Source organism: Ascaphus truei, chromosome 6 (assembly GCF_040206685.1).
Source record: "Ascaphus truei isolate aAscTru1 chromosome 6, aAscTru1.hap1, whole genome shotgun sequence".
NCBI lineage: Eukaryota > Metazoa > Chordata > Amphibia > Anura > Ascaphidae > Ascaphus > Ascaphus truei.
Genome location: NC_134488.1, coordinates 61,165,226 through 61,193,046, shown reverse-complemented (window position 1 = coordinate 61,193,046; position 27,821 = coordinate 61,165,226). Strand labels below are relative to the sequence as shown.

Below are 27,821 nucleotides of genomic sequence, written 5' to 3'. Positions count from 1 at the left end.
TGGAAAGAAGACTATCTGGGAGCGAATTGGCGATGACGGGAGCGTTCAGACCTCCTTTCTTGCAACCATTGGTCTACGTGGATGCAGACAGTGATAAGATCTTCAAGATCCGTTGGGCGCTCTTGTGCGGTGAGTTTATCTTTTAGTGACTCCGAAAGACCCTGCCAGAGGGTCGATGACAACGCCATGTTATTCCAACCGGTCTTCGCAGTGATGGTATGAAACTCAAGAGCATATCTGGCGACCGGACGGTTTCCCTGGGAGATATGAAAAATAGAGGAGGCAGCAATTACCTTGTGGTGTGTCAAAGACTCTACGGAATTCCCTGGCGAATAGTCCGATGTTCTGAGCCAAGTCCGATATTTGTTCCCAGGCCAGGGTGTCATCAGTGAGTAGTGAAATAATATACGCCACCTTGGATCTCTGGGAAGGAAAGCGAGAAGGTGTGATCTTGAACTGGATGAAGCATTGGTTCAAGAACCCTCGGCATCCATGCGGATCTCCAGCATAGCGGTTGGGAGTCAGGAATCGAGGTTCAGAAGTCATGGTCACAGACATAAGGGTAGGCGTAGGGGTGGAAGAACCCGACAGAACGGGAGTAGGAAGAGGGGCTTGCGCCTGGACAGAGAGAGAAGATTCTGTTGTAGCCAGTCCACACGTCGGTCGTTCTGCTCTAGATATTTCTCTATTTTAGAGAACATGTTGGCGTGCTTTCTCAAGACTTGACCCACCTCGGCGGGGTCCATGTTTGTTGGGTTGAGCATACTGTCACAATGTGCTCACCACAAACAAGGCGTGACCGTGGGGCCAAGGTGGGAATGGATATAAACACCACCCACAGCCGTGTGGGCGCTTCTGGAGTGTGGTTGGTCAAGGTAGCCGGGTCTAGTTTGGAGAGGTACGGATAGTCGATATACTTGCCGGGGTCTGGGTTGGAGAGGTATGGATCGTTGTAGGTACTATTAGCTGAGGTCCGGGTTGGAGAGATAAAAATAGTCGTTGTACGGGTGCCGAGGTCGGGGTTGGAGAGGTGCGGATTGTCGTAGATAGCCGGGGACAAGAGTACAGAAGAGCGGAGTCCAAAACAAGCTGGGTCAATAACAGAGAACTGCAAACAGCTGATATTGTACACGAACAGAGAGTTTATTTGCGGCTATTGAGAACTTGCATGGGATTGCCATCATTCCTAATACCGCGGTTGTCTGCTGGCAAGCAGTGGTAGCTGAAGGATGTGTAGCCGGAGGAAGTCTCTGCACGAGACACCGAGTATGACATCATCCGGTCCCTGAAGTACCTACACATCCTGCTAGAATACCGGATACACCAGAGGTGGCACCAACGGACGTTTAGCGTGGACCCCTGCAGTTCTCAGGCGATTGAGTATATCTCATACATGCTTTAATTATTACTCTGTTTGTGAGTGCGTTTTTTATATTTTACAGTCCTATAAAACCTTTTATACTTTAATACACTAGGAGTGCGCTTGTTTTTCTTTTGTTTTTGCATATATATATATATATATATATATATATATATATATATATATATATATATATATATGCAGAAAACAAGAAGAAAAAACAGGCGCACTCCTAGTGTGATAAAGTATAAAACAGTATTTATGGGATTGTAAAATATAAAAACAGAGTAAAAATAATAGCATTTATGAGATATACTCAATCGCCTTGAAGCTGTGAAGGGAATGTATCAGCCTGTCCCATTAGTGCCACCTCTGGTGTATCCGTTGGTTCAGCAAGGTGCACTGGAGCCACTGCAGCCAGATGATGTAATAATCAGCAAGACGGTCAGAGACTGTGACGATAGCTTTGAGACAGGCTATTAATAATACACACCAAATATAACTGGGTTGAACTGAACGAGGCTTAGATATGATAAAATATAATTTATTCCTTGAAAAAGGTGAACACATGAGATATACAAATAACAGACAAAATATGCACTTACTTAAAGTTGGGAATGATGAAATAGTCAGAAATCGTGACTAGCAGTTCATACAGCAATCTTGAAAATCACAAAGGACACGAAAGACAATAGCCATAGGCTGAGCCTGGTTCTTTACCATTATTTCCCATTGAATTCAACCTAAACCCAGCCCATCTCATAAATCAGTGGTGAGGTTGACAGTTTTCTCCAGAGTAAAACTCCTCCCACTCAAGGACGTTTAAAAACTGCTTTTCCTATCTAAATAACTTCATAACTTCAGTTCAGTAGTACTTACGGACACGCGAGACATATTAATACATTCCGGCACGCATGAATATTAAAATTAAGAGAGATATTAATATCTCTAGGACCTGCTAGACATCATGTGTCTGTAATGGTTATTTGCGGCTCGGTCCCCCGGTTACACATATGTAATTTTTAGCATGTTCAGCCGAGGACATCTCATGGTATTCTTATATTTAATAAGGTCACTCATTCTGATATCTCCTTGGGTAACCGCATCCCTGGCCCCCATAAACCCTGGTCAATAAATCCTTTGAAGCAGGGACTCCTGTGTAGAGAACATTTGTCACAGGTGCTAGATTTCACACCCAATGCCCCAGACATGGGCCAAGCTATCTCTACCAGCAAGATGTGTTAACATACACCAAACCCCCTCTGTACTTTTTACACCCAACTTCAATCAAGCCTGTTGAAGCCCAGATATTCCTGAAAAGACCCCACACAATTGTATTTTCCTAAACTGTAGATCATTAACCCCTTAAGCCTCCCGCATCAATCCCAGTGTATGTGTTGGTGCAACACTGGAACAGAAACAATACATTTTTACAGGGGAATATACATTAGGATGCTGAAGCAAGGTAAAAACACATTACTGGACCACAGTCCAGTTAACCCCTTGCTTCCCAGGTGAGAGTAGAGGGTGGCCAAATGGGGTGTAACCCCGTTAATCCCAGGCCAAATCCCCTCTCTCTTGACAGAGACTCCCTCCAGATACACCTCCCACAGCTCTCACTGCTCACCAGCAGGCAACTGCAAAACCGGAAGCGACAGCAGTCCCAAGCAAAATAGCAACAGCTCCAAGGTACTCTCTCCGTTCGTGCAGTAATGTCAGCCACAAACTCGTCTCTTTGGGAAACGCCCTACGCGTTTCGTTTTATATATATATATATATCTATATGAAAAGCAGTCAGCTCTAACAAGATATACAATACCAGAATAAAACGAAGTCTATGTTACAAATAGTATGTAGACCCAGTAAGAAAGGGCAGGGATATTATATCAGACAGTATACAAAAGTGATCATGTGTGTCTGTCCAATATAAATATATGCAATAATTATTATTAACTCAGCAATGTTGAAAAAAATGTCGAAAAAGGATATATCTTTCATTGGGCAAAATCGCAGCTTCTCAGAGGATAACCTGCATCCACATGAATCTATAGAAAAAGAAAAAAGAGAAGCGCGTGCCCCATAGTATAAATCTGTAAAATATTTATTGCCAGAATATAAAAGATATGAGGTAATACACTCACAAACGGAGCTAGAACACGCGCATTTAGAGAAAGATTCTCTGTGGGTAAGTACTCATCTGCAGGGGGTTCACACCAGATAATCAGACCTCCAAGATGTTGGTAACCGGATAGAGTCCAGAAAACCACAGCAGCTCGAACTTCCAAAGTTTTGACTCAGCTACCATGTAGCAATAAGAGAGCGACAGTCTCATGATATATAGGGTTTGCACGGTATACAGCTGATCGCAGGCTCGCTTTACCAACAGAGAATCGGACGAGAACCGGTGTGTTCAGCATGGTATGGCCGCTGCTAACAAAAGTCTGAATATTCTGCAATATAAAGCAAAGCATTAGGTAATGATTATAAGATCGTGATGCGGTTGTAGAAAACAACTGACAAACTGGGTAGATAATTATAATATTTATAATATTTATATTATATTGTCATCCTACTGATCACTACAGCAAAACTTGAATACTATTGTGAGTGATGGTACTGCTGATCAACTGGCATTCCCAGAAGAATTCTTAAACAGTCTTACTCCAACTGTAATGCCTCCTCATGAACTGAAACTTAAAGTACTGTAGTAGCCGTTATCATGCTCCTTAGAAACCAACTGCCAGCTATTGAGAGGACAATGTAATGGTACAAGACTCACTGTTACCCGAATACAAACGCACATAATCAAAGCAAAAGTGATCCTTGCAGCAAACTCAGACACAGTACTTATTCCAAGAGTCCCACTCATTCCATCAGACACAAATTTACCACTCAGTTTCGAACTAAAATAATCTCCATTACGATTTGCTTTTTCAATGACAATCAATAAGTCACAAGGCCAAACATTTGTTAAGATGTGCCTTAACCTACCTAAGCCTATTTTTAGTCATGGACAATTATACGTTGCTCTATCAAGAGTCAGATCATTTGATTCACTTAGTGTAGTGTCGGAAAATAACCCAGAAATTGACAATTGTGCCTTTAGATAAATCTTTGATTTAAAAAAAAAAAATCTAAGTTCAAAAGATTAATAAATGCGTGAATGTTTCATTAATAAACCTTTAAGGTCTGCTAGATCTGCGTATTGTACGCCGTGTACAGCTAGTATAATATATTAATCATACCCTCCAACTGTACCTATTTAGCAATTACACTACTTGTTTTGGGTCCTGCAGGACCAATTGGGCCTACGAAGCAGATTTTTTTGTGTGTGTAGGTTAAGGGGACACCCATAGGACTTGCTTGGAAGTGTCTCCATCCAGCATGAGTAGGGGGACTATAGGTGTACCTATTTTTCTGTGCAAAATGTTGGGGCCCTCTATCAAGAATCCACAAGACTTTTTACTGGATGTGGACCAACATGAGAACTCTTTAAATATGTGTTCTGTACACAAGATTTTCAAACCACCTCACTAGTTCCTCCTTCAAATGCGGGGAAAAAATAATCACATTTTATACAGTGTATATGAAAACAGCAGGAATTGGGCAAACTGGAAGTTGTGTGAGCTCCTTGGAGCAGAATATTCCTGCAGAGATGGGAGTAGGGCTGCCAGGGTGTGACAGCAGGGGAATTATTATTATTATTATTATTAACACATCTCTGGTAATGAACACGTCCTCATTCATTATCTTACATTAAGGGACATTTCTCCTCTGCTGAGGTTTTGGTTTCCACAGATAAATAATTAAATGTTTTCCAATCTGGACCCACATGCTCTTTCCAGCCCTGTGTATTAGACATCATGTGTGTTTGATTTATGGGACCAGTTTCTAAGGGATGAATGGGACTTAACGGTAACAAATGCCAGCCTGTGATTGGCTGTTTCCATAGAAACATCTCATGGGACTGAAGCTAGCGAGTCTCTGTCTGTGATTGACATTTAGATCAACCAATCTTCCACTTGCTTTTTGCCTATTCACAATTGATCATTTCATTCATGTTTTTTGTCAGTGGATGCACTGTAGGGGTTGTGCTACCACCACATAGCCTCCACTGGGGTCAGGTGCTCGGAGCACAGCTCATGGAACCACAAGGTTATTGGTTGAAGTCCCACCTCTGTTACTAACACTGGTGATACTGGCAGAGCTGGATTTAACTGGGAAGACAGGAGTACACTGACAGGCTGGGTAACATTGAGAGATCTGGGGTTACTGGAGAGATGGATGAAGCACACTGTGCCTCTATGATAGGACCCAGGACACTGCTGGCTATAAGTGGCCGTCTTGTTTACTATCCCCACCCCCACACCATCTCAGAGGCCCGTGACAGTGCAGGCGGGACATTACATGCCTGAGACGCAGTGCATTTTCACACCTGTGTCAGCAGCAGAGAGCTGCTTAGTGTCACAACTGTGCAGTCATCTTTACATTACCCTCTGTACATCAGTATACCTCGGGTTATCTCCTCCAAATGCCATGGTATGTTTGCATACAGGGGGTTAATCTGCCCTGATACTCAGCATGCAGAGGGGTACTTCTGCCTTTATAAACCTGATGTTCAGCATGCTGGGGGTTAATCTGGCCTCCGGCGGTTGATACTCCGTGTGCAGGGGGTTAATCTGCCCTCATACTCTTGATACTCAGTACACGGGGGGTGGGGGGTGCTCCTCCGTCCTGTTACTTAGCATTCAGGGGGTTAATCTGTTCATACTGCTATTCAGCATTCAGTGAGTTAATCTGCCTTCATAATCTTGATACCTAGGATGTAGGGGGTTAGTCTGCAATAATACTGATGATACTCCATGCAGGGGGTTATTCTGCCCTGATACACTGCTTTCAGGGGGTTAATATGCCAATGCAGACGTCACAGTGGGGTTTGGGGGGAGGGTGTCTGCCTGTGTGATGTATTTTGCACAGTTAGCAGCTGCAGGGCTCCTTGGTATAGACACACACAGGCACTCGCACACAGACGCACTGTGCTGCTGCTGCTGCTGCTGCTCCTGGCTCCTGGCTCCTGGCTCCTGGCTCCTGGCTCCTAACCTCACACGCTCCTATTCGCCTTCATTCCTGCAGCCGGCTGAGCGGTGAGTGCTGTGTCTGTGTGCGAGGAACAGTGGGCAGGGTTGTGGTCGGAGGCCGGGGCACCTGTAATAGGCAGACACCGGGTATGTAATACAGGTTTTTTTTATATTCCTGGCAAGGGTATGACACCGGGGTGTGTGTTGCAAGGATGTGTATAATGCAGGATATATGTATGTAACAGAATGTGCATATAACATACGGCGTGTATATAACACAATGTGCATGTAACAGAATGTGCATATAACATACGGCGTGTATATAACACAATGTGCATGTAACAGAATGTGCATATAACATACGGCGTGTATATAACACAGTGTGCCTGTTATACAAAATGTGCATATTACATCAGTTGGGTGTGCATGTAGCGCTGTGTGGATGTGTCTGGATGTGTATGCAACATGGGGTGGGTATCTTCTTTAACACCAAGTGCATGCGTGTTTCTTCTGCCCGGCTATATGCCTCTTCTTTTCCTTTCCGTCTCTTCTTCCCCTCCCTTTTCCCTCCATTTTTCTCTCCTTCACTTCTCCTGCCGCACTGTGTCTCTCTTGTCTCTCTTGTCTCTCCCCCTCCTCACACACTCCGCTCCCCCCTAGTGCTGCTGGATAATGGATTCACACAGTGTTATACACAGCTGATTCACGGGAAGGGAGGTGCACAGAGCTCAATAAAAGCAGTGGTACAGTGCATGCATAGAGCAGTGTATCAGTGCATGCATAGAGCAGTGGTGCAGGTCTGATGTTAGAGGAAAAGGGGATTGATTCTCTTTTAGAAGCGAGTTATTTTATTCACGAAAGTTAAACTGTAGTTGTGAGCATTATTTTTAGGAGGAGGAGCAGTGCTGTTTTATTCCATGAAAATCCAGGCCTGCTAAATGATGGGGGTATGGCTTTTGTGCCTGATACTAGGAGAGATTACACAATATAGATGCTGAAAGAACAGATAGGAAGGGAACATTATTTCAGCCAGATCCCTCTTCCTTTAAAAAAGTGGAAGTGAAAGTTTGTGAATAAAAAAGTAGCAGGTACTCTGTAAACCCCCAGTGCTACCACACTTCCACCGCAGCCTAGTGTGATAGCATTGCGTGCTGTGCTGGGTAATGATGCAGTGAGATGCCGTGCAGAGAGCTGGGTAAGCGTGCCGTGCACAGCGCTGGGTAAGCATGCCGTGCACAGCGCTGGGTAAGCATGCCGTGCACAGCGCTGGGTAAGCATGCCGTGCACAGCGCTGGGTAAGCATGCCGTGCACAGCGCTGGGTAAGCATGCCATGCACACCGCTGGGTAAGCATGCCGTGCACAGCGCTGGGTAAGCATGCCATGCACAGCGCTGGGTAAGCATGCCATGCACAGCGCTGGGTAAGCATACAATACATAGCGCTGGGTAAGCATGCAGTGCACAGCGCTGGGTAAGCATACAATACATAGCGCTGGGTAAGCATGCCGTGCACAGCGCTGGGTAAGCATACAATACATAGCGCTGGGTAAGCATGCAGTGCACAGCGCTGGGTAAGCATGCAGTGCACAGTGCTGGGTAAGCATGAAGTGCACAGCGCTGGGTAAGCATGCAGTGCACATCGCTGGGTAAGCATACAATACATAGCGCTGGGTAAGCATGCAGTGCACAGCGCTGGGTAAGCATGCAATGCACAGCGCTGGGTAAGCATGCAGTGCACAGCGCTGGGTAAGCATGCAGTGCACAGCGCTGGGAAAGCATACAATATATAGCGCTGGGTAAGCATGCCGTGCACAAAGCTGGGTAAACATGCAGTGCACAGCGCTGGGTAAGCATGCAGTGCAGAGCGCTGGGTAAGCATACAATACATACGCTGGGTAAGCATACCGTGCACAGCGCTGGGTAAGCATGCATAGCACAGTGCTGGGTAAGCATGCAGTGCATAGCGCTGGGTAAGCATGCAGTGCATAGCGCTGGGTAAGCATACAATACATAGCACTGGATAAGTATGCAGTGCACAGTGCTGGGTAAGCATGCAGTGCAGAGCGCTGGGTAAGCATGCAGTGCAGAGCGCTGGGTAAGCATGCTATGCACAGTGCTGGGTAAGCATGCAGTGCACAGCACTGGGTAAGCATACAATACATAGCGCTGGGTAAGCATGCAGTGCATAGCGCTGGGCAAGCATGCAGTGCACAGTGCTGGGTAAGCATACAATACATAGCTCTGGGTAAGCATGCAGTGAACAGCTCTGGGTAAGCATGCAGTGCACAGCTAAGTATGCAGTGCACAGCGCTGCGAAGCATGCAGTGCACAGCGCTGGGTAAGCATGCAGTGCTCAGCGATGGGTAAGTATGCAGTGCACAACACTGGGTAAGCATGCAGTACATAGCACTGGGTAAGCATGCAATGCACAGCACTGTATAAGCATGCAATGCACAGTGCTGGGTAAGTATGCAGTGTTCTTAATTAGGTATTTATGCAGTTCCATGCATGCACGGCTCACGGTAAGCATGCAGCGCACTGCGATGTCAGATCATGTATTGCCATGCATGCACTGTACTAGGTAATTACGCAGTGCTACACACAGACTTTGCAGGGTACTTATGTAATACACTGCACAGGGTCACTATTCAGTGTGCAGAGTTTGCTGTATTCTCTGTACATTCTCTGACTTCTCATCCTCTTTGCAGTTCTGTCTGTGCTGATGAAGTGACTCCAGGTGACGCTGCTCCAGCTGCCGGTGACACAGCTGTATCTGGTGAGATTTCTCATCATTGTGGGAAAATCGGGGAGTAAGAAACGTCAGGAACACAATGAGGAAGTCTGTGCCACAGGATTTAAAGAGCCACAGCCTCCACACATGAGATCTGAGCTAGACAGCAACATCTAACACACTGAAGCAGTATATACATGGCCTGAGTCCCACAGACCTGCTCCACATAAACAGCGCAAACTTGGCCCAAAGAACATTACTGTACTGTTCTGTTTTTTTATTTCATTGCAATATTATTATGCACCACACGGGCATAGGGAGGTAAAGTCTAAATTTAGCATAGGTTGCACTTGATGAACGCATGTCTTTTTTCAACCTAATCTACTATGTAACTATGTAAAGTAATTTGTCAGAGATCCTAACATGTCAATGGGCCTAGTTATCAGTCTCTTGCCTTCTCTATATTCAGGAGCACAGACTGGAGGTTTGAGCCTCACGTAGAGCAGAGAGAGGGACTCACACAGGAAGTGCAGAGAATAAAAAACGACTGGCAGCTTCCTCCTACGGCTCAGAAATAGACAAAAACAGAAGTGGTAACACAAAAAGCTGCATTTCCGCTGAGAGAGGGAGAGTCAACGAGAGAGAGACCTGCGTATTGAACAATATGTAAGATCAGTAGACAGAGACGAGGACAGACGGAGGGACAAAGACAGGACAGAGAAAGCAGCAGGTACATTCCTACGATACACAAGGAGCTTATGGGAGGGACAGAGAAACAGATACAGTTTCAGGTGCACAGGTATTGGGACAGAGACAAGGGACACAGCATTAACTAGGTCTAAACATGATATGTGAGCTCACATACATAGTGTTATAAGATAATATAAGGCACAAACACACAGTATACGGCTTCTTTTGATCTGTCTGTTTCTGCTCTCACTCAGGTCTGCGGGTCATGGGAAACCTCATTAAGGTTTTGGGCAAAGATTTAGAAAACTGTCCTCATTTTTTTCTGGATTTTGAAAGTAAGTCCAGTATGTTTATGATGAATATCCTGTCACAGAGCTAACATACGTGTTTGTGTATATAAATATCCTATGTCAGAGAATGTGTGTGTAAATATGACGATATGATGACGTGTCTGTGTATGAATGAATGGACTTTGTTATAAAGTATCTTTGTACAGATGCATGCCTTTAATCATAACATATCTGTGTATGACGGATTATTTCTGTGTCAGGAAGTGTGTGTGAATACTATATGATAAAGTATCTGTGTAAGAAGTGTGTATGAATGAATATGCTTTGTTATAGAGTATTGGTGTAACCAAATATCTTTTTTAGTTCAAATACATGTGGTATATTACATTTCATACTGTAAGATGTTCTCTCACCTCTTTGCAAATCTATGAAGCCTATGAGAGCCGATGCATTTTCCTGGGTTGGGCTGTGTGATGGGGGTGGTTCTGGTATCTGGAGGTCTTGTTAGACTCAAATCCCCAGCCTGTTGGGGAGCCGAGGCAGCACCTAGTATAAGAGCAAACATAATAGCATGATACTCTACCTTTTATAAAGGACAAAAGTAACTCGCACACAGAGCATTACTGGGAGACCCAGACCAGGAAGTGCAGTTAATTAATTCTGTGCACTCCCAGAGAACCTCTGTGTTTCCTTCACTTTATTATTAAATGTTAATCACAAACGCCAACACTTCAACCTCAGCGACCTTCATCAGGGCCCATTACCATTACAAATGACTCAGTCGCCATATAAGAAGTGACGGTCACCGTGCTGTGACTTCTCACTTGTTGCCCTGGGTGGGTTAGGTGCAGCACTGCCCCCTCCTTGCTCACTCTGTGCCCCCTCGTCACTTCCCCCTCTCTGTCTTTTTTTTCCAGGTGTCAGATGGGGAACCTTCTTAAAGTGTTGTCTTATAACGACATAGAACAGTGTCCCACTTTTTTCCTTGACTTTGAACGTGAGATCATTTTAATTTTTCCATTTTCTTAATTTGTTTGTTTTTTTTCTCCGATTTTGCTTTTCTTACCGTTTGTTTAATTTCATCATAAAGCACAATGGCCCTTATCCTATAAAGTGACTTAAATGGGTCTTTCTGTGCGATAGCACCGAACTTGCACAATCACACCTTATAGAATAAGGGCCAACATGTTTGACTTACGACGACCACCCTTCAGTCCCACCAATGAAGTGCAGTGTACACTGTCAGTCCAGTACCTACAGGGACAGGGATACATGGGTCTCTGGACCCACCCCTCACAGAACTGATAATGTCACCGCACTGTCATTAAATGGGGAGCTCAGGGTAAATGATGATGAGGCTACCCCACGTACCACACACATCAGGACACAAACTGTCATTTATTTTTTTTATCATGTCATCGTCACCATTTCTTTTGAAGAGATAATTTCCATGGGACAGGATCAGCTAGCACATAAATCTAACACCTGCCACAGGGAACCAGGATGATATGTCACACTTAGTGTTACAATCCTGGTCTCTCTGAGCCTGTCTCCAATAATCTGCGTTACCTGTAGCTTCCATATCAGAGCTTTAAGATCCCAAATGATGGCAAGGAGAAATCAAACCAACTGACCCCTCACACACTTGGTGATCAGATGATCCCTCGCTAACTCTTTGCACACAAACCAGTTGACAAGACCACTCGTACACTTGCTGTTTTTGACCTGTGGTAATACTTGCTCTCACTGTCTCACTGTGCTTGGGGCCCTCAGATGCTCAGCCCACAGAGGCAGAGACGGCCGTGTGGAATCAGGTGAACTCTGTGCTAGAGGAGGCACAGGGTGTGCTGGCTGAGCTGCAATCCTACACGGGGGCCGGGCAGGAGATTAGACAGGTGAGCTCTATACTCGCACACCTAGCCAGTGCTATATATCTATATATCATGCAAAACAATATATATCTAGGTATAGATATATCTGTAATACACAGAACACTATACAGGTATACCACGCTATACAGACCTTCTCTTTACGGACACTCACGAGTACGGACATATTTACACTAGCACCTATTTACAATAGCACCATTCCCCGGTGTCCGTACGGACACTTATTCAGCCCTATAGACCGCCGCAGTTGTGTGACGCGCTGATTCCCCTCGGCCAATAGGGAACCGGTAGCTTACGCATGCGTAACACAGGCACGTCCTGAACAGCAATACCGACTCAAAGTGAAAAAAGGTAGTGCTTCACTTTAAGTACATTTTCGCTTCAAATACATGCTCTGGACCCATTGCGTACGTTAATGCAGGGCATGCCTGTATATCTATAACACACAAAGCAATATACATCTGTAACACGCAGAGCAATATATGTCTGGAACACACCTGTCAATATATATCGAGTACCAAGAGGAATATGTATCTGTATTTCGCAGGACAATATATATATATAAAAAATATATATATATATATATCAAAACAAAAAGAAGACAGCGCGGCTTCCATAGCGTCATCTTGCAATACAATTTTAATAGATGCAAAATGCACGGATCAAGGACACTCACAATGTTTAAAAAGAATATGCGCAAGGAACTCAATACAATCTCTTGAACTTCACCCCACTCCTCTGTCCGTGTGGTGTACCGTCTGATGCGCCGAATCCACGTGTAGGGGTGCCGGTATACTTCCGCTCGAGGACGCCAGGAGTGCGCGTCCGCACTGTGTTCCGTCTCCAATCCAAATCTCGCGATAGTGATCTCCGGTAGCAGAGCCCTCAGTAAGCCTCACACGGGCGGAAAATTCACCACATGGAGATTAGTTGGTAATGAATATCAACATTAAAGGTGATATGAAAGCACAGTGCAAGAGTCCAAGTGTTTGTAAGGGTCCTTGTCCTTAACCCTATGCGTTTCGTCGCGGTACAGTACATGCGACTTCATCAGGGGTTGTGCGACTGCATTTAGTGTGCTCTTAAATAGCCTGATGTCTAATTACTTAATTATCTACACACATATTTCAGCAATCAATAAAATGACAGAGTGTCTGCTGTGGGATAAAAACGTACAAAGACCAAAGACTAAATACAAAAAACAAGTCACCTGGGTAAAGATACAAGACACAATATACGAATCCTGAATGATACTAAAATCTTAGAGTATGACATGTAAAATATATAAATTAAAACATACTAGGACAATACTGTTTATATAAAATATATATGCTAATCATTTTGAATGGATCTGGGTTAGAGCTATTGATACCAAAGTATCTGCATAGCTATTAAATAATCGTTGTTTAAATACAGTCCAGAAATAACCTAATACTAAATAATAAATTGAATAAACAATTTAAAAATTGATATATAAAAACATTGGTTTTATAACAAAAAGTCAGTTAAAAACCTGTTTAAAAATTAAAAAAAATTAAAAAAAAAAGAATTCTTTCTTGATTTAAAATTGGATGATAAGGCCAACAGAGCTCACTAGAACATGAGAAGGACCTAGGGTTAGATGAGCGTGCTGGTGTCTATATGTTCATTAAAACCTTTGGGGGACAGTGTATCTAGTGTATAGATCCAGAAGGTCTCACGAAGGCATAACCTCCTGAATCTATCTCCCCCCAAAAGGGACACCGGACGGAACACACTCCACCCCCCTAATAGTCATACATGAGGGATCTTTATTGTGTTCATGTAAAAAATGTTTTGATAAACTATGGGCTAAATTACCATTTATGACATTTCTCCTGTGTTCCAAGAACTTAGTACTCATGGTACAAAGGGTTCTTCACCACATATTGGGGACCACAGGAGCATGATATAAAGTAGATTACAAAGGTTGAAAAGGAAATTAATTCTACCCTTCACCTCATGTTCTTTGTGATTGGGGAAGGAACAAAAGACATTGCCGGTAACCAAGTGTTTGCATGTGAGACAACGTTTGCGTCCACATGAAAAGTTACCACAAGGTTGAGTAGAAACATTAGAGCATTCACTAGCTACATCTCTTAACCGGCTAGGGGCCAAGATATTCTTTATATTTCTGGCCTGTTTGTATGTAACCAGTATATTAGGAGGTAAAATAGGTCCCAAAATGGGATCACTTTTGAGAATGTTCCAGTGTTTGCCCAACACACCTTTTATTTTAGAAGCGGACTGATTATATTTTGTGATAAATCTGGGACAAATACCCTGATTTTGTCCCTTACCACTAGTAGTATCCACAAGATTACTACAATGGATCCTATTCTTAGATTGATCTAAAAGGGTATTTCTATCAATTCTTTTAACTTCATTCATCCATCTTTGTAACAGAATCCTTGTTATAGCCTTTTTCAATGAATTTGGTGACTAACTCATATCCCTGTTTTTCAAAATCCAATTGAGATGAACAATTCCTTTTAATTCAATAAAACTGACTTTTGGGTATATTTTCCAGCCATTTGGCATGATGGTTACTCGACGCATGTAGGTAACCATTGACAGCCACTTCCTTAAAGTGAGTTTTAGTGTATATATGATCATCATCATCACCTGCCACAAACAATTCGAGATCTAAAAATGTAATGTGCATGGACCGTATCTCGAATGTAAAAACCAGACCCATCTCGTTCACATTAAACATTTGAAGAATCTCAGATAATTCATGTTTCTCTTCGTCCCAGATGATGATGATGTCATCAATGAAACGTCCATAGAACACGAGGCCCGCCACCAGTCTAGTATTGGTCCACACATGTAGGTCCTCCCACAACCCCATGTATAGGTTTGCATAGCTGGGGGTGAACCAGGTGTCCCCGTGGCTGTTCCACATATCTGTAAATAAAAATTATTTTCAAAAAGGAAGTAGTTATGCTGTAAAATAAAATATAGGCTGGAAAGTATAAATTTCTTTTGAACCTGATGTATTAAAGGATCTTTTATCCAAAAAGTAGTTGCCTGCTTCATTGCTATGCAGATACTTTGGTATCAATAGCTCTAACCCAGATCCATTCAAAATGATTAGCATATATATTTTATATAAACAGTATTGTCCTAGTATGTCTTAATTGATATATTTTACATGTCATACGGTAAGATTTTAGTATCATTCAGGATTCGTATATTGTGTCTTGTATCTTTACCCAGGTGACTTGTTTTTTGTATTTAGTCTTTGGTCTTTGTACGTTTTTATCCCACAGCAGACACTCTGTCATTTTATTGATTGCTGAAATATGTGTGTAGTCAATTAAGTAATTAGACATCAGGCTATTTAAGAGCACACTAAATGCAGTCGCACAACCCCTGATGAAGTCGCATGTACTGTACCGCGACGAAACGAGTAGGGTTAAGGACAAGGACCCTTACAAACACTTGGACTCTTGCACTGTGCTTTCATATCACCTTTAATGTTGATATTCATTACCAACTAATCTCCATGTGGTGAATTTTCTGCCCGTGTGAGGCTTACTGAGGGCTCTGCTACCGGAGATCACTATCGCGAGATTTGGATTGGAGACGGAACACAGTGCGGACGCGCACTCCTGGCGTCCTCGAGCGGAAGTATACCGGCACCCCTACACGTGGATTCGGCGCATCAGACGGTACACCACACGGACAGAGGAGTGGGGTGAAGTTCAAGAGATTGTATTGAGTTCCTTGCGCATATTCTTTTTAAACATTGTGAGTGTCCTTGATCCGTGCATTTTGCATCTATTAAAATTGTATTGCAAGATGACGCTATGGAAGCCGCGCTGTCTTCTTTTTGTTTTGTAGTTTGAAGAGGAAAGAGAGGAAAGTTTGAAGAGGAAAGAGACTGGCAGCGGCGTTCCTATAGCATCAACTTCGGCAATATCTGCTTTGGGGATTGTTTGTTTCTTTTTCTCTTTTGTTGTTTGTTTGTTTTGTATGTCTGTATTGAGTGTTGTTTGCTAGTCACCTATTGGTATTTAATACTCCCTTCTGGGTGTATAGTGCAGGCGCAGCAGTATATATTTTTTCATTATATATATATAGTGACAGAAACTAGGGAGTTGTACTAAATGCGATATATTGGGCTCCCAGGATACTGGATAGCTTCTATCCTGTTTAGGCTGGAAAGTGCAGCCACAGAATGGATGTGCTCCATCCCACAGTTTCACAGGTGCTGGGGCTGAGGGATGAGGGATCAAGACCAGAGATTGACTGCTGCGTGGATTCTTTCACCTGCCCTGCTATGTGGGAAAGCAGGTATTTATTTAAAGCTGGTTTCCTGCTTTCTCTTTCTCCAAGAGCCTGGAGGCTAGGCTGTTGTCAGCAAACAGAAAGGGGAGAACCTTTCCCTGCTGAAGGGTAAATTGTCCTTATGTTATTTTGGAGTCTGTTACTTTATCTGGTTGGAAAGTGGGGAAGACACCCAACGGTAGTCAGGATAAACCTTCTGTTTAGTTATTACAGCAGGGCCCCGCTTCTCGGCGATCCGCTGATACGGCGGTACCGAGAAGGGGGCCGCCATGTTGAATTTGTAATCGCGCATGCACAGAACGGACGGGTGCGCCCGGCGCGCATGCGAAGACCGCAGGATGCGCGCGCAGACCGCAGGTCGCACATGCGTAGAACGGCGAAAATGCCGGTTTGCGCATGCGCAGCACTGAAAATCGCTGGATCCGCTTTCCGGCGATTTTCACTGTACGGCAGGCCTCTGGAACGGAACCCGCCGTATAGCCGGGGCCCTGCTGTACTCAGTTGAGCAGGGATTTTGTTTTTGTATTTTTCATTCAAGTGTTGCAGTCCCAGTGCCTGGGACTGAATAAAGCAGGCATAAGCCTGGTAAAGCCAACATTGTGGGACCTCTAATCTATCTAGTCACCCTAAAAGACAGTGTTCTAGCTGGCCCGGACAGACGGGGGAGCCCACTGAGGAAGCTGTTTTGTCACATATGGTGGAGAATGCAGACAGAACACTGAAAGGTCTGGGGGCAAAACAACTTTGAAAAACAAATATATATATTTGTTTTATATATATCATATATATATATATATTGGTAAAACAGATGGACGACATGGCGAGTGTGTTGGTTCGCACTGTTGTAACCCAGCAAGAGACTAATGTAACTCAGCGAGACACTAATACCACTTTTCATAAGCTTCTAACAGCTCAGTTTGAGACAAATCACTTGCTGAGAAAGGAGCAACAACGTTTTGCCCAGGTCATAGAGCAGGAGCTTGCTGTCCTGAGAGACTATCGCTAAGGCCCCAGCGAAAGAGGCCCCAGGCCCCAAGATGATAAGGATAAGCCACTTCCTTCAAAAAATGGATGATATTGAAACCGATATTGTCTCGCTTTTGAACGCACTGCAGAAAGAGAGGGTTGTCCAGAAGCTGAGTGGGCTAGTCTAATCGCACTCTTCTTAAGCGGCGAAGCCCAGAAGGCTTACTTTGACTTAGAGCCAACCGAAGCCAACATCTATGCAAAGTTAAAGTTAAAATTGTAGATCCTCGTCCGCCTTGGCGTAACCACTACTGTGCATGCCCAGAGGTTCCACACGTGGTCCTTCACGTTGGATAAAGCCACCCAGTCCTAGATGTATGACCTCATCCACCTCACCCGGAAGTGGCAGTAACCCGAGATCAACTCATCAAGCTACATCGTGGAACAGTTAGTCATGGATCAGTTCTTAAGGCTACTCCTCTCCGCCCTATGCCATTGGGTTAGCCAGTCACCCCCGCCCTGCAGATGAGCTGGTGTTCCTCGTAGAGAGGTACGTCGTGGCAAATGAGCACCTGCAACCCACAGTCCCGTAGCATCCCCACAACGCAAGGACTCAGGACTCTACCAAAGATGGTAAAAGGGTACCAGGGTTAAGGTTGGCTGAAGAGCGGTAACTGCCTTCATACAGCACCAGCAACAATGGCTCGCATATCAAGGGCAACAACCGACATGCAGAGCCACGGAAGGGCTTTAATTGGAACACAGACTATATACCTAAATGTGTAAATTGTTATTGGAGGGTGCACACGGCGAAAGAAGCAGAGATTCACCAAGCACTTCTACAGATGTCTAGGTTGAGACAATGAACAGCAGTAATACACAATAAATAAAACAGGAAAATTATACAGACGGTAACACGATGCAGCTCGACCTTCACTGGATCTTTCTAGTTGATCCTTGGGTGTAGTGGTGGGGAAAAAGTCATGGAGCGCAGTTCACCGGTATTTATACCGGTGAACTGCGCTCCCTGACTTTTGCACACGGTGAAAGCAATATGCAATAGCGTCAAACCTTATTCTTTGTGCTCTAAATGTATGTACCCTCGATACCCCAGGTCCATTGACGAATGTTGAAACTGACCCAGAGGTTAGTAAGTTGAAACCCTGTCCGTTCACCAGTAATGAGAGGTCAAGAACCTAGTGAGAAGAAACAAAGAAGTCTTCTCTAAAAAGCCAGGTAGAACTAAAGTAATGGAACATGACCTAGTCTCTGAACCCAGGGTAAGGGTTAACCTTAAACTTTACCGAATCCCAGAGGCCAAAAGAGAGGCTGTAAATTTAGAGGTTAAAAAAAAAGTTAAATGTCGGCTTAATTGAAGAATCCCAAAGTGGGTGAAAGAGCCCTATAGTTTTAGTACCAAAATCCGATGGTACAATAAGATCTTGCAATGACTACCTAAATGCCATTTCAAAATGTGATACTTATCCTACGGTTGACGAGCTGGTAGAGAGACTAGGCAAAGCCCGATATCTCACAACCCTAGACCTTACAAAAGGTTCCCTTCACAGAAAGGGCAAAAGAAAATATGGCCTACTCAACCCCAGATGGCCTCTTTCAGTATAAATTTTTACCTTTTGGCCTACATGGGGCCCCTGCCACATTCCAACGAGGGGTAGATAAGATTTTGAAACCACATACTTGGTATGCTGCCGCCTACCTGGATGATGTGGTATTTCATAATGAAGATTGGCAATCCCACCTTCCAAAAATCCAAGATGTGCTAGATTCAGTTTGGTCTGTTGGATTAACCGCTAACCCCACTAAAGCACTATTGGTCTGGAGGAGGCCAGGTATCTAGTATATTCTATTGGCAGTGGTCTAATTATACCCCAAATGGCCAAAGTAGAGGCGATACAAAATTGGCTAATGCCAGTTACAAAGAAACAAGTGAGAACCTTTTTCGGGTTAATTGGCTACTATAGAAGGTTAATTTCTAACTTCAACTAAGGCAAGCCAACTAACCAACCTCACAAAAGCAAGAGGACCGCTAATCATAAAATGGTCCCCTGAAGCAGACAGCCCTTTAAAAGCCTGAAAATGGGCTCTCCCATGAAAACCAGGGTGAAGAATACCCCATTCTTTATTTAAGTATGAAACTAAATCCCCAAAAGAAAAATTACTCCATAGTCGAAAAGGAGTGTCTCACAATAAAATGAGCTGTGGGATCCCTCAAATATTATCTATTGGGCAGAAAATTCCGGTTGGTCACGGATCATGCACCCCTCACCTGGATGTGTCAAAATAGAGAGAAAAATGCTAGGGTGACTAGATGGTCTCTGAGCCTACAACCTTTTAATTTTTCTGTAGAACACAGGTCAGGGTGGAAAATATGCCGACGGGTTGTCAAGGATGCACTTTCTTTTATCCATAGTCGCTCACCCCTCTAGGTCTGTGGGGAGGGGGGGGATGATATGAGACAGACTAGTGAGTTGTAATAAATGTGATACATAGGGCTCCCAGGATAGGATACTGGAAAGCCTCTAATCTTTTTAGGCTGGAAAGTGCAGCCACAGAATGGATGTCCTCCATCCCACAGTTTCACAGGTGCTGGAGCCGAGCTCCCCCCCCCCACAACCCCCCAAGGGTAAATCGTCCTTATATGTTATTTTGGAGTCTGTTACTTTATCTGGTTGGAAAGTGGGGAAGACGCCCAACGGTAGTCAGGATAAACCTTCTGTTTAGTTATTACTCCGTTGAGCAGGGATTTTGTTTTTGTATTTTTCTTTCAAGTGTTGCAGTCCCAATGCCTGGGACTGAATAAAGCAGGCATAAGCCTGGTAAAGCCAACATTGTGGGACGTCTTATCTATCTACACACCCTAAAAGAGCGTTTTCTAGTGGGCGCGAACAGACGCAGAGCCCACTGAGGAAGCTGTTTTTGTCACAATATATATATATATATTTTGCAGATACATATATCTGTGTGATATATATATATATCTAACACGCTGATCAAAATATATATATACCTCTGTAACAGGGACACTGTTTGAGAGAAACTGCCTCTAAATCCAACAGTGTGGTGGTTAATTGCACACAGGCACACCTGCCTGATTAGGACTCTTAGAAAAAGCCTGATGTGAGAAACAGGAGAGAGATTCCGTAGCTCACATTTGGACTGACATAAGGAGAAAGAGAACTGCAGAGATTTCCTTAGCCCACAATTGGGCTGACCTGAGGAAAATATGATGTCTTGTTGCACACAGAAGGACTGTATGCTGACAGCAAGACACGGGGACAACACCTCTATACCTGGACACAGAGAGTGACATAGCACACAAGGATGCTGACCCAGGAGAACAGAGAGGCTTTCCCCTAGAGCTACAGCAACAGACAAGAGACTTTCTTGTTGGACAGTTGTATGTGTGTGGATGTATATATATATATATGTGTGTGTGTGTGTGTGTGTTTAGGGTGGTAACCAGCTTAGCTAGCCACTCCGTTAGAAAGGGCTGGAGTAAAGGTTTAGTTATTCTCCAAAGTGGAGTAGGCCTTTATTTTGTTTCATTTTGTATGTTTTGCCCTGTTAAAGGAACAGGTGCAATAAAGCCAGGATTTAATTTAACCCTAATCGGTCTCCATTAAATACCTCTGCACACATCTCTTACAACCTCTCTCTATTCATTTCAACCCCTGTATCTTTCTCTCTTACTGTTTCTATGTCTATCAATTTCTCTCTCTGCCTTGCTCCTTTCTCTCACTCTGTCTGTCATCCTCAGGCGATCCAGAACCCGGGGAATGTGCAGCTACAGGAGGAGGCCTGGCACGCAGTCTGCCCCTTGGTGGCAAAACTAAAACGCTTCTACGAATTCTCCCTCCGACTCGGTGACTGTCACTCACACCTGTTTAATATCACACCTGTCACATATCGCACCTGTCACGTCATACTCACACCTGTCACATATCGCACCTGTCACGTCATACTCACACCTGTCACATCGCACCTGTCACGTCATACTCACACCTGTCACATATCGCACCTGTCACGTCATACTCACACCTGTCACATATCGCACCTGTCACGTCATACTCACACCTGTCACGTCATACACTCACGTCACATATTGCAGCTGTCATGTATGTTGTGACACCTGTGAAATGTCACACTCACTGTATGTTATATGTCATATATGTGACATATCACACACCTGCCAGATATCGCACTCACTTGTCGCATAACACACGTCATATCTCACGCCTGTCACATATCACACTCACACCAGTCGACACACCTGTCTTATGTCACCCCTGCCACATACATCTCACACTCACAGTGCTGCCAACTGCAAAACCTGTGTTTGTGTGTTCAGTCAGTATGTGTATTACATGCACACAATGTGTGGTTTGTGTTGTTATATAGCTTGTGTTCTGTCTCCCCCAGAGAACGCCCTGCACAGCCTCCTGGAAGCTCTCACCTCCCCTCCATTTGCTCCGACTCAGCACCTAGAGAGGGAACAGGCTCTGGCAAAGCAGTTTGCTGAGATCCTGCACTTCACGCTCAGCTTCGACGAGCTCAAGGTGTGATGTCACTAATGAGGTCTAACCAGCGTTGTGATCATGGTGTGATGTCACTAACAAGGTGTAACTAGCGGTGTGATCAGGGTGTGATGTCAGTAACAAGGTGTAACCAGCAGTGTGATCAGCGTGTTATGTCACTAGTGAGATGTAACCAGCAATGTGACAGGGTGTGATGTCACTAACACGGTGTAACCAGTGCTGTGACAAGGTGTGATGTCACTAACAAGGTGTAACCAGTGCTGTGACAAGGTGTGATGTCACTAACAAGGCTCTCACCTTGACAAAGACTGCATTTGCAGTCGAAACGTTGGATTTTTCTGCTGTATTAAACTACTTATTTTGAAGACCGAGTGCCTGGACTTTTGCCTTCTACTAACAAGGTGTAACCAGCACTGTAATCAGGATGCGACTTCTACTGTGATCAGGGTGTGATGATAACCAGCTCTGGGATGTTAATATTGAGCACTTGGGTTGTAATGTCACTTTTAAGGTGTAATGATTGCTGTGATGTCACTAATAAGTATTACGGGTGGGATGTCATTCATGAACATTCTAGAATTATTGTAGTTTTTATCAAGCATTCTGGGTGTGTGGTCACTAATGAGCACACAGGGTGTGATGTCACTGTTAAGGTGTAATGAGTGCTATGATATCACTAATAGGCACTCTGGGTGTGATATTCGTCCAAAACCCAGGGAGCGCAGATAGAGTAACCGAAAATTAGACCAACACAATATAGTGCAATATGCCCAAAAATAAGGCAGGTAATGTGGATGGTGATAGGGGTTATACTCGCATATTCCCCAAAGTAATAAAGCAATTCCCAATTCAATGGCAAAGAATTTTGCTGGTAGTGTGATGGGAGAAGACCTTTCCAAGAAAAGCCAGAGAAGAGACCGACAGTGCAGACTGTAAAACTATTATTTATGTTGTATCAGTAATACAATCCAACACTCACATTGTGTCAATGTTTAGAAGGCATAAGTAACAAAGTTAAGATGGCAGAGTAACAAAGTAAAGGAGGCGGTGAGAGCACTATCTTTACTTTGTTACTTATGCCTTTTCAACTTTGACACAATGTGAGTGTTGGATTGTATTACGGATACAACATAAAGACTAGTTTTACAGCCTGCACTGTCGATCTCTTCTCTGGCTTTTCTTGGAAAGGTCTTCTCCCATCACACTACCAGCAACATTTTTTGGCCACTGAATTGGGAATTGCTTTTTTACTTTGGGGAATATGCGAGTATAACCCTATCACCATCCACATTACCTGCCTTATTTTTTGTCATATTGCACTATATTGTGTTTTTCTAATTTCTGGTTACTTTATCTGCGCTCCCTGGGTTTTGGACAAATAAGACATTTGTGAAGAATTGGGGGAACGATTCATACCAAGGGTTTGAGCAGCAACCAACATTCTATTCATTTTATGTAGTATATATCACAAATTATTTGGTATCTTTGTGGGCACTGGTGCATTTATTGGACCGTGTGGTTTAGTCTTGTCATCTTGGGGTATTCACCTTATATTCACGAGCTTTATGCACAAGTAATAGGTTCTCTATTATTTTTAGGATCTAGGTTTTACACTTTGGTTTTAGAGCGCCATTTGTAACTTTGATTTACCACTCAGGGTGTGATGTCACTGTTATAGTGTAATGAGTACTGTGATATCACTAATAGGCACTTGGGGTGTGATGTCACTGTTAAAATGTAAGCAGTGCTGTGATGTCACTAATTAATTGTTTGTAGTGAGAGGTGCAGTCTGTATTTGCCTTTCTTAACTCTGAGTCAGAATGTATTTTATTTTGATAGAAGATTAAATTAAAATATCTAAACTGGAATCCACATCAAATATTCCTGAATTCCCTATCTGTTCTGCCGTAGTGTAACCCGATTGTATGAATCACAAGTGGGGAAACATCTAGCAAAGTCCGTCTTTGCACTATCAGGCTGTGCTGTTTGATTGTGATATGAGTAATTCATTTACCACAGATTTCAATTTCACTCTGCTTCTTCTCCTCAGATGACAAATCCTGCGATACAGAATGACTTCAGTTACTACAGACGGACTGTCAGCCGAAACCGTCTCAACAACTTCCAGGTACCGACAGCTGCAACGTATCTAAAGTGTCACTCTAACACACTCAGTGTGCTCAGTAACCGCAGAGCGTTGCTTTTAACACGCTCAATGCTCACTATCCAGAGCATCTTTTACACACTCCATGCACAGTATCTGCAGAGCGTCTCTTACACACTCAGGGCTCAGTATCTGTCAAACCTCGCTTACACACTCCGTGCTCCGTATTTGCATGGCATCTTTTACACAATCCGTGGTCAGTAACTGTATAGTGTCTTTTACACTCTCAATGTTCAGTATCTGCAGAACGTTGCTCTCACACACTCTCAGGTTGTGTTTCTGTCTCTCAGATAGACCCGGAGAGTGATGTAAACAATGAGATGGCCAATCGCATGTCTTTGTTCTACGCTGACGCCACCCCCATGCTGAAAACCCTGAGCAGCGCTACCACCAAGTTTGTGTCTGAGGTGAGAAGTGAGGGATGCTTTGTTCTGCAGACACATTGCAGAGGGGGGGAGGGATGCTTGGTAGACACAGCAGAGCACTCCAAGTGGATGCTCCTCCAGATAAAGAAGAGATGGAGGGATGCTCTGCAGACATAGGAGGGGGAGTGATGCTCTGCAGGCATGGGAGGAGGGATGATCTGCAGACAAGGAGATTGATGCTCTGCGGACACAGGAGGAGGTATGATCTACAGACATAGAAGGGGCAGGGATGCTCTGCAGACATAATAGGGAGGGATGCTCTGAAGACAGGCGATGGGATGATCTGCAGACACTGGAAGGTGGGATGTTCTGCAGATAGAGTGCTGGTGATGGATGCTCTGCAGACTTAAACACTCTAATCTCTTTGCAGAACAAATCTTTACCTATTGAGGACACGACAGACTGTCTGAGTACCATGGCCTGTGTGTGCAGAGTCATGCTAGAGACCCCGTGAGTACCCGCAACTGAGACAGGCAGAGACCCCCATACATACACAGAGATCCCCATACAAACATGAAGAACCCCATACATACACACATGGAGACCCCCCCCCCCCCCATACACATACATGGAAATCCCCTATACAGACACACACGGAGACCCCTATACAGACACACACGGAGACCCCTACAGACACACCACTACCTCCCTCCCTGAGCAGGTTCTGTGCAGCTACACTACAAGGCTCTCACCTTGACAAAGACTGCATTTGCAGTCGAAACGTTGGATTTTTCCAACACGCCTGTCCCCTGTCCTTTTCTCAGGGGGTACCGCAGCCGTTTCACAAGCACAGAGACGCTGCTGTTTTGCATGAGAGTGATGGTTGGAGTTATCATCCTATATGATCACGTGCACCCTGTTGGAGCCTTCGCCAAAACCTCCAAGATCGACGTGAGTATCGGGGTCCGGAGTATGTAATGGGGGGTCACCACAACCCTCCTCCCCCCCCAGAGTTCCGAAAATATGTTTATGGTGTAAACCAAACGGGAGTCCCTTTTGTATATACACTGACATCAAATCACTGCATCCAACAAATGAAACTACCGGTATCGGATGCAGATATATATCTCTTTCTGTTACGTGTTCTGTGTATGTTCCTCATATAACTACTCTGCCATATAAATCTCTATAAATCCTTTTATTATGCCATGTAATCACTCCCTGCTCCATATAAAGGCTTCCTATAACTCCTCCAATTGTGCGCTCACTCGTGCTATCTATATACCGCTCTATCTCTATATGCACACCCATTTTACAAAAAAAAAATATATATATATGTACATACATATACACACACCCCTATTTCTCCTAAGGCTACGTCCATAGCAGGGGAAGCCGCGCGGACGCTCCGCGCTGAGCCCCTGCATCCTCAATGAGGATATCTTTAGAGGGGGCTCACGCAAGCGTCCGCAGGCGTGCTGAGGCTTTGGAATTTTCAGCCGACAGCAGAGCCTGTTTCTCAGCGAGCTGTCGGCTGAAAACCTCCAATCACAGCAAAGCAGCGTCAATGTCACGGCGCCGTGACGTTGACGTCGGTGCGTCGCGGGGCTATTGGCCCAGCGACGTCACTGCCCCGCCTCCCGATCTCGCACGCTGGCTCGTCTGCCAGTCCATGGGATCGCTCCTGACCGGGCAGGCGAGTCTCAGCGTCAGTGCGGAGGAGCGCGGGCTGAGTCTCTATGGACGCAGCCTTACAAGTGACGTGGGCTGAGGCTCTATGGACGCAGCCTTACAAGTGACGTGTGTTCCCATCTTGCTCTCAGATGAAAGGCTGTATCAAGGTGCTGAAGGAGCAGCCATCCACCAGCACAGAGGGGCTCCTCAACGCTCTCAGGTATGTAAGCGTGCGCCATGTCTGCCAGCAGCCTGAAGGTGGAGGGGGGCAGCTGTTTGATGCTCAGCGACATTCTCTCATCTGCTATGTCACAGATACACCACCCGTCACCTGCACGATGACACCACATCCAAGCAGATCCGGGCTCTGCTCCAGTGAGCTTCTGTACATCGTACTCCTGGCATCGCGTCTCCGCTGTGTCACAGCTGAAGGAATACTGCATGTGACAGGAGGGCTGCCTCTGTGTGTCTGAGCGGGGACCTTCTTCCTGCCTTTCTGATTCTGGAATCTCCTTACTGCTGTGAGAGGGTGAGATGGTCTGCAGAGTATCCTCTGCATATAAGCGTTCTGCAGTGTCCTCTGCATATTGCACTGCAGAGCATCCTCTGCATATAAGCGTTCTGCAGTGTCCTCTGCATATTGCACTGCAGAGCATCCTGTGCATATCAGTGCTTTGCAGAGCGTTCTGTGCATTTCAGCGCTGTGCAGAGCGTCCTCTGCATGTCAGCGGTCTGCAGTGCCCTGTACATATCAGCGCTCTGCCGAGCGTACTGTGCATATCGGCGCTCTGCAGTGCCCTGTACATATCAGCGCTGTGCAGAGCGTCCTCTGCATGTCAGCGGTCTGCAGTGCCCTGTACATATCAGCGCTCTGCCAAGCGTCCTGTGCATATCGTCGCTCTGCAGTGTCCTGTGCATATCGGCGCTCTGCAGAGCGTCCTGTGCGGTATAACCCTGAACACAGCTCCCTCCTCGGCCAGTGATGCCCCATGTGACCTGACCTATCACTTTATCTATAATTGGGTTGTAACATCACTGTGTCAGAAGCACACTGCCAGGATTGAACCCTGGAGGTGGCTGCACCATGCTGACCTCTGGGACTGAGAGGCAAGTTAGTGCTGGGCACATAATATGTTATATAGCTCCCGTACGCATATAGTTGTATATATAATTCTGCAAGCACAATGTGTCCCTGCCTCGAGGAGCTTACAATCTAATACTGATGGCCAAGGCATAGTGAGATAAAGTGGCTTGTCGAAGGTCACGGAGCTGCCACTGGGATTTGGGATTCACCCAAACACACACACACACACACACACCCACACACACACACACACATAGATGCAGAAGGCAATGTTACAGAAACATATGCCTTCCTCAACATGCTGTAGAATATAGATAAATCTGGACTACTCTGCATACAATAGGACATTCCAGCATCAAGATATGTATCTATCAGAGCTGATAGCAAGAGGGAGATCTTGCTCAGATATGATCCCAATTCCAACATGTATAGCAGCTTTAATGAATACATATCTGTGCTACATAACATTGCACTGTACTACATATGGAGTCCTGTTGTATATACTGACCCTGAAGCGCTGTATTCCATACACCTGTGGCACCATACGGTGCAGGTTTTTAGTCAAAACTTTTATCATCCAGACCATGTATTTCTAGTAAATGATTCCACGTATAAAATGATGTCAAATGCTCAATAAAAACACCCAGCGTGGTGTATCTCCTCA

At 44.6% G+C, this 27,821-nt stretch overlaps 1 protein-coding gene across 10 annotated transcripts in view; it reads left to right on the top strand.

Annotated features, from left to right (window-relative positions):
- Nucleotides 1–27,821, top strand: part of LOC142497113 (CYFIP-related Rac1 interactor A-like) — an 86,952-nt gene extending 59,131 nt beyond the window's left edge. The window contains exons 2-15 of one of the 10 annotated variants that reach the window (XM_075604481.1): nucleotides 6,494–6,585; nucleotides 9,146–9,213; nucleotides 9,638–9,898; nucleotides 10,113–10,193; nucleotides 11,066–11,145; nucleotides 11,922–12,043; nucleotides 21,093–21,198; nucleotides 21,755–21,891; nucleotides 23,921–23,998; nucleotides 24,325–24,441; nucleotides 24,830–24,909; nucleotides 25,224–25,350; nucleotides 26,223–26,293; nucleotides 26,389–27,821. In XM_075604481.1, coding sequence (XP_075460596.1) covers nucleotides 11,073–11,145; nucleotides 11,922–12,043; nucleotides 21,093–21,198; nucleotides 21,755–21,891; nucleotides 23,921–23,998; nucleotides 24,325–24,441; nucleotides 24,830–24,909; nucleotides 25,224–25,350; nucleotides 26,223–26,293; nucleotides 26,389–26,452 — 975 coding nt within the window. In that variant the 5' untranslated portion in view covers nucleotides 6,494–6,585; nucleotides 9,146–9,213; nucleotides 9,638–9,898; nucleotides 10,113–10,193; nucleotides 11,066–11,072 and the 3' untranslated portion in view covers nucleotides 26,453–27,821. Of the gene's footprint in view, nucleotides 1–5,876; nucleotides 5,900–6,211; nucleotides 6,586–7,615; nucleotides 7,634–9,145; nucleotides 9,214–9,637; nucleotides 9,899–10,112; nucleotides 10,194–11,065; nucleotides 11,146–11,921; nucleotides 12,044–21,092; nucleotides 21,199–21,754; nucleotides 21,892–23,920; nucleotides 23,999–24,324; nucleotides 24,442–24,829; nucleotides 24,910–25,223; nucleotides 25,351–26,222; nucleotides 26,294–26,388 lie in introns of those variants that run through there. The other 9 variants (XM_075604483.1, XM_075604482.1, XM_075604476.1 and 6 more) reach the window with 9 other exon arrangements.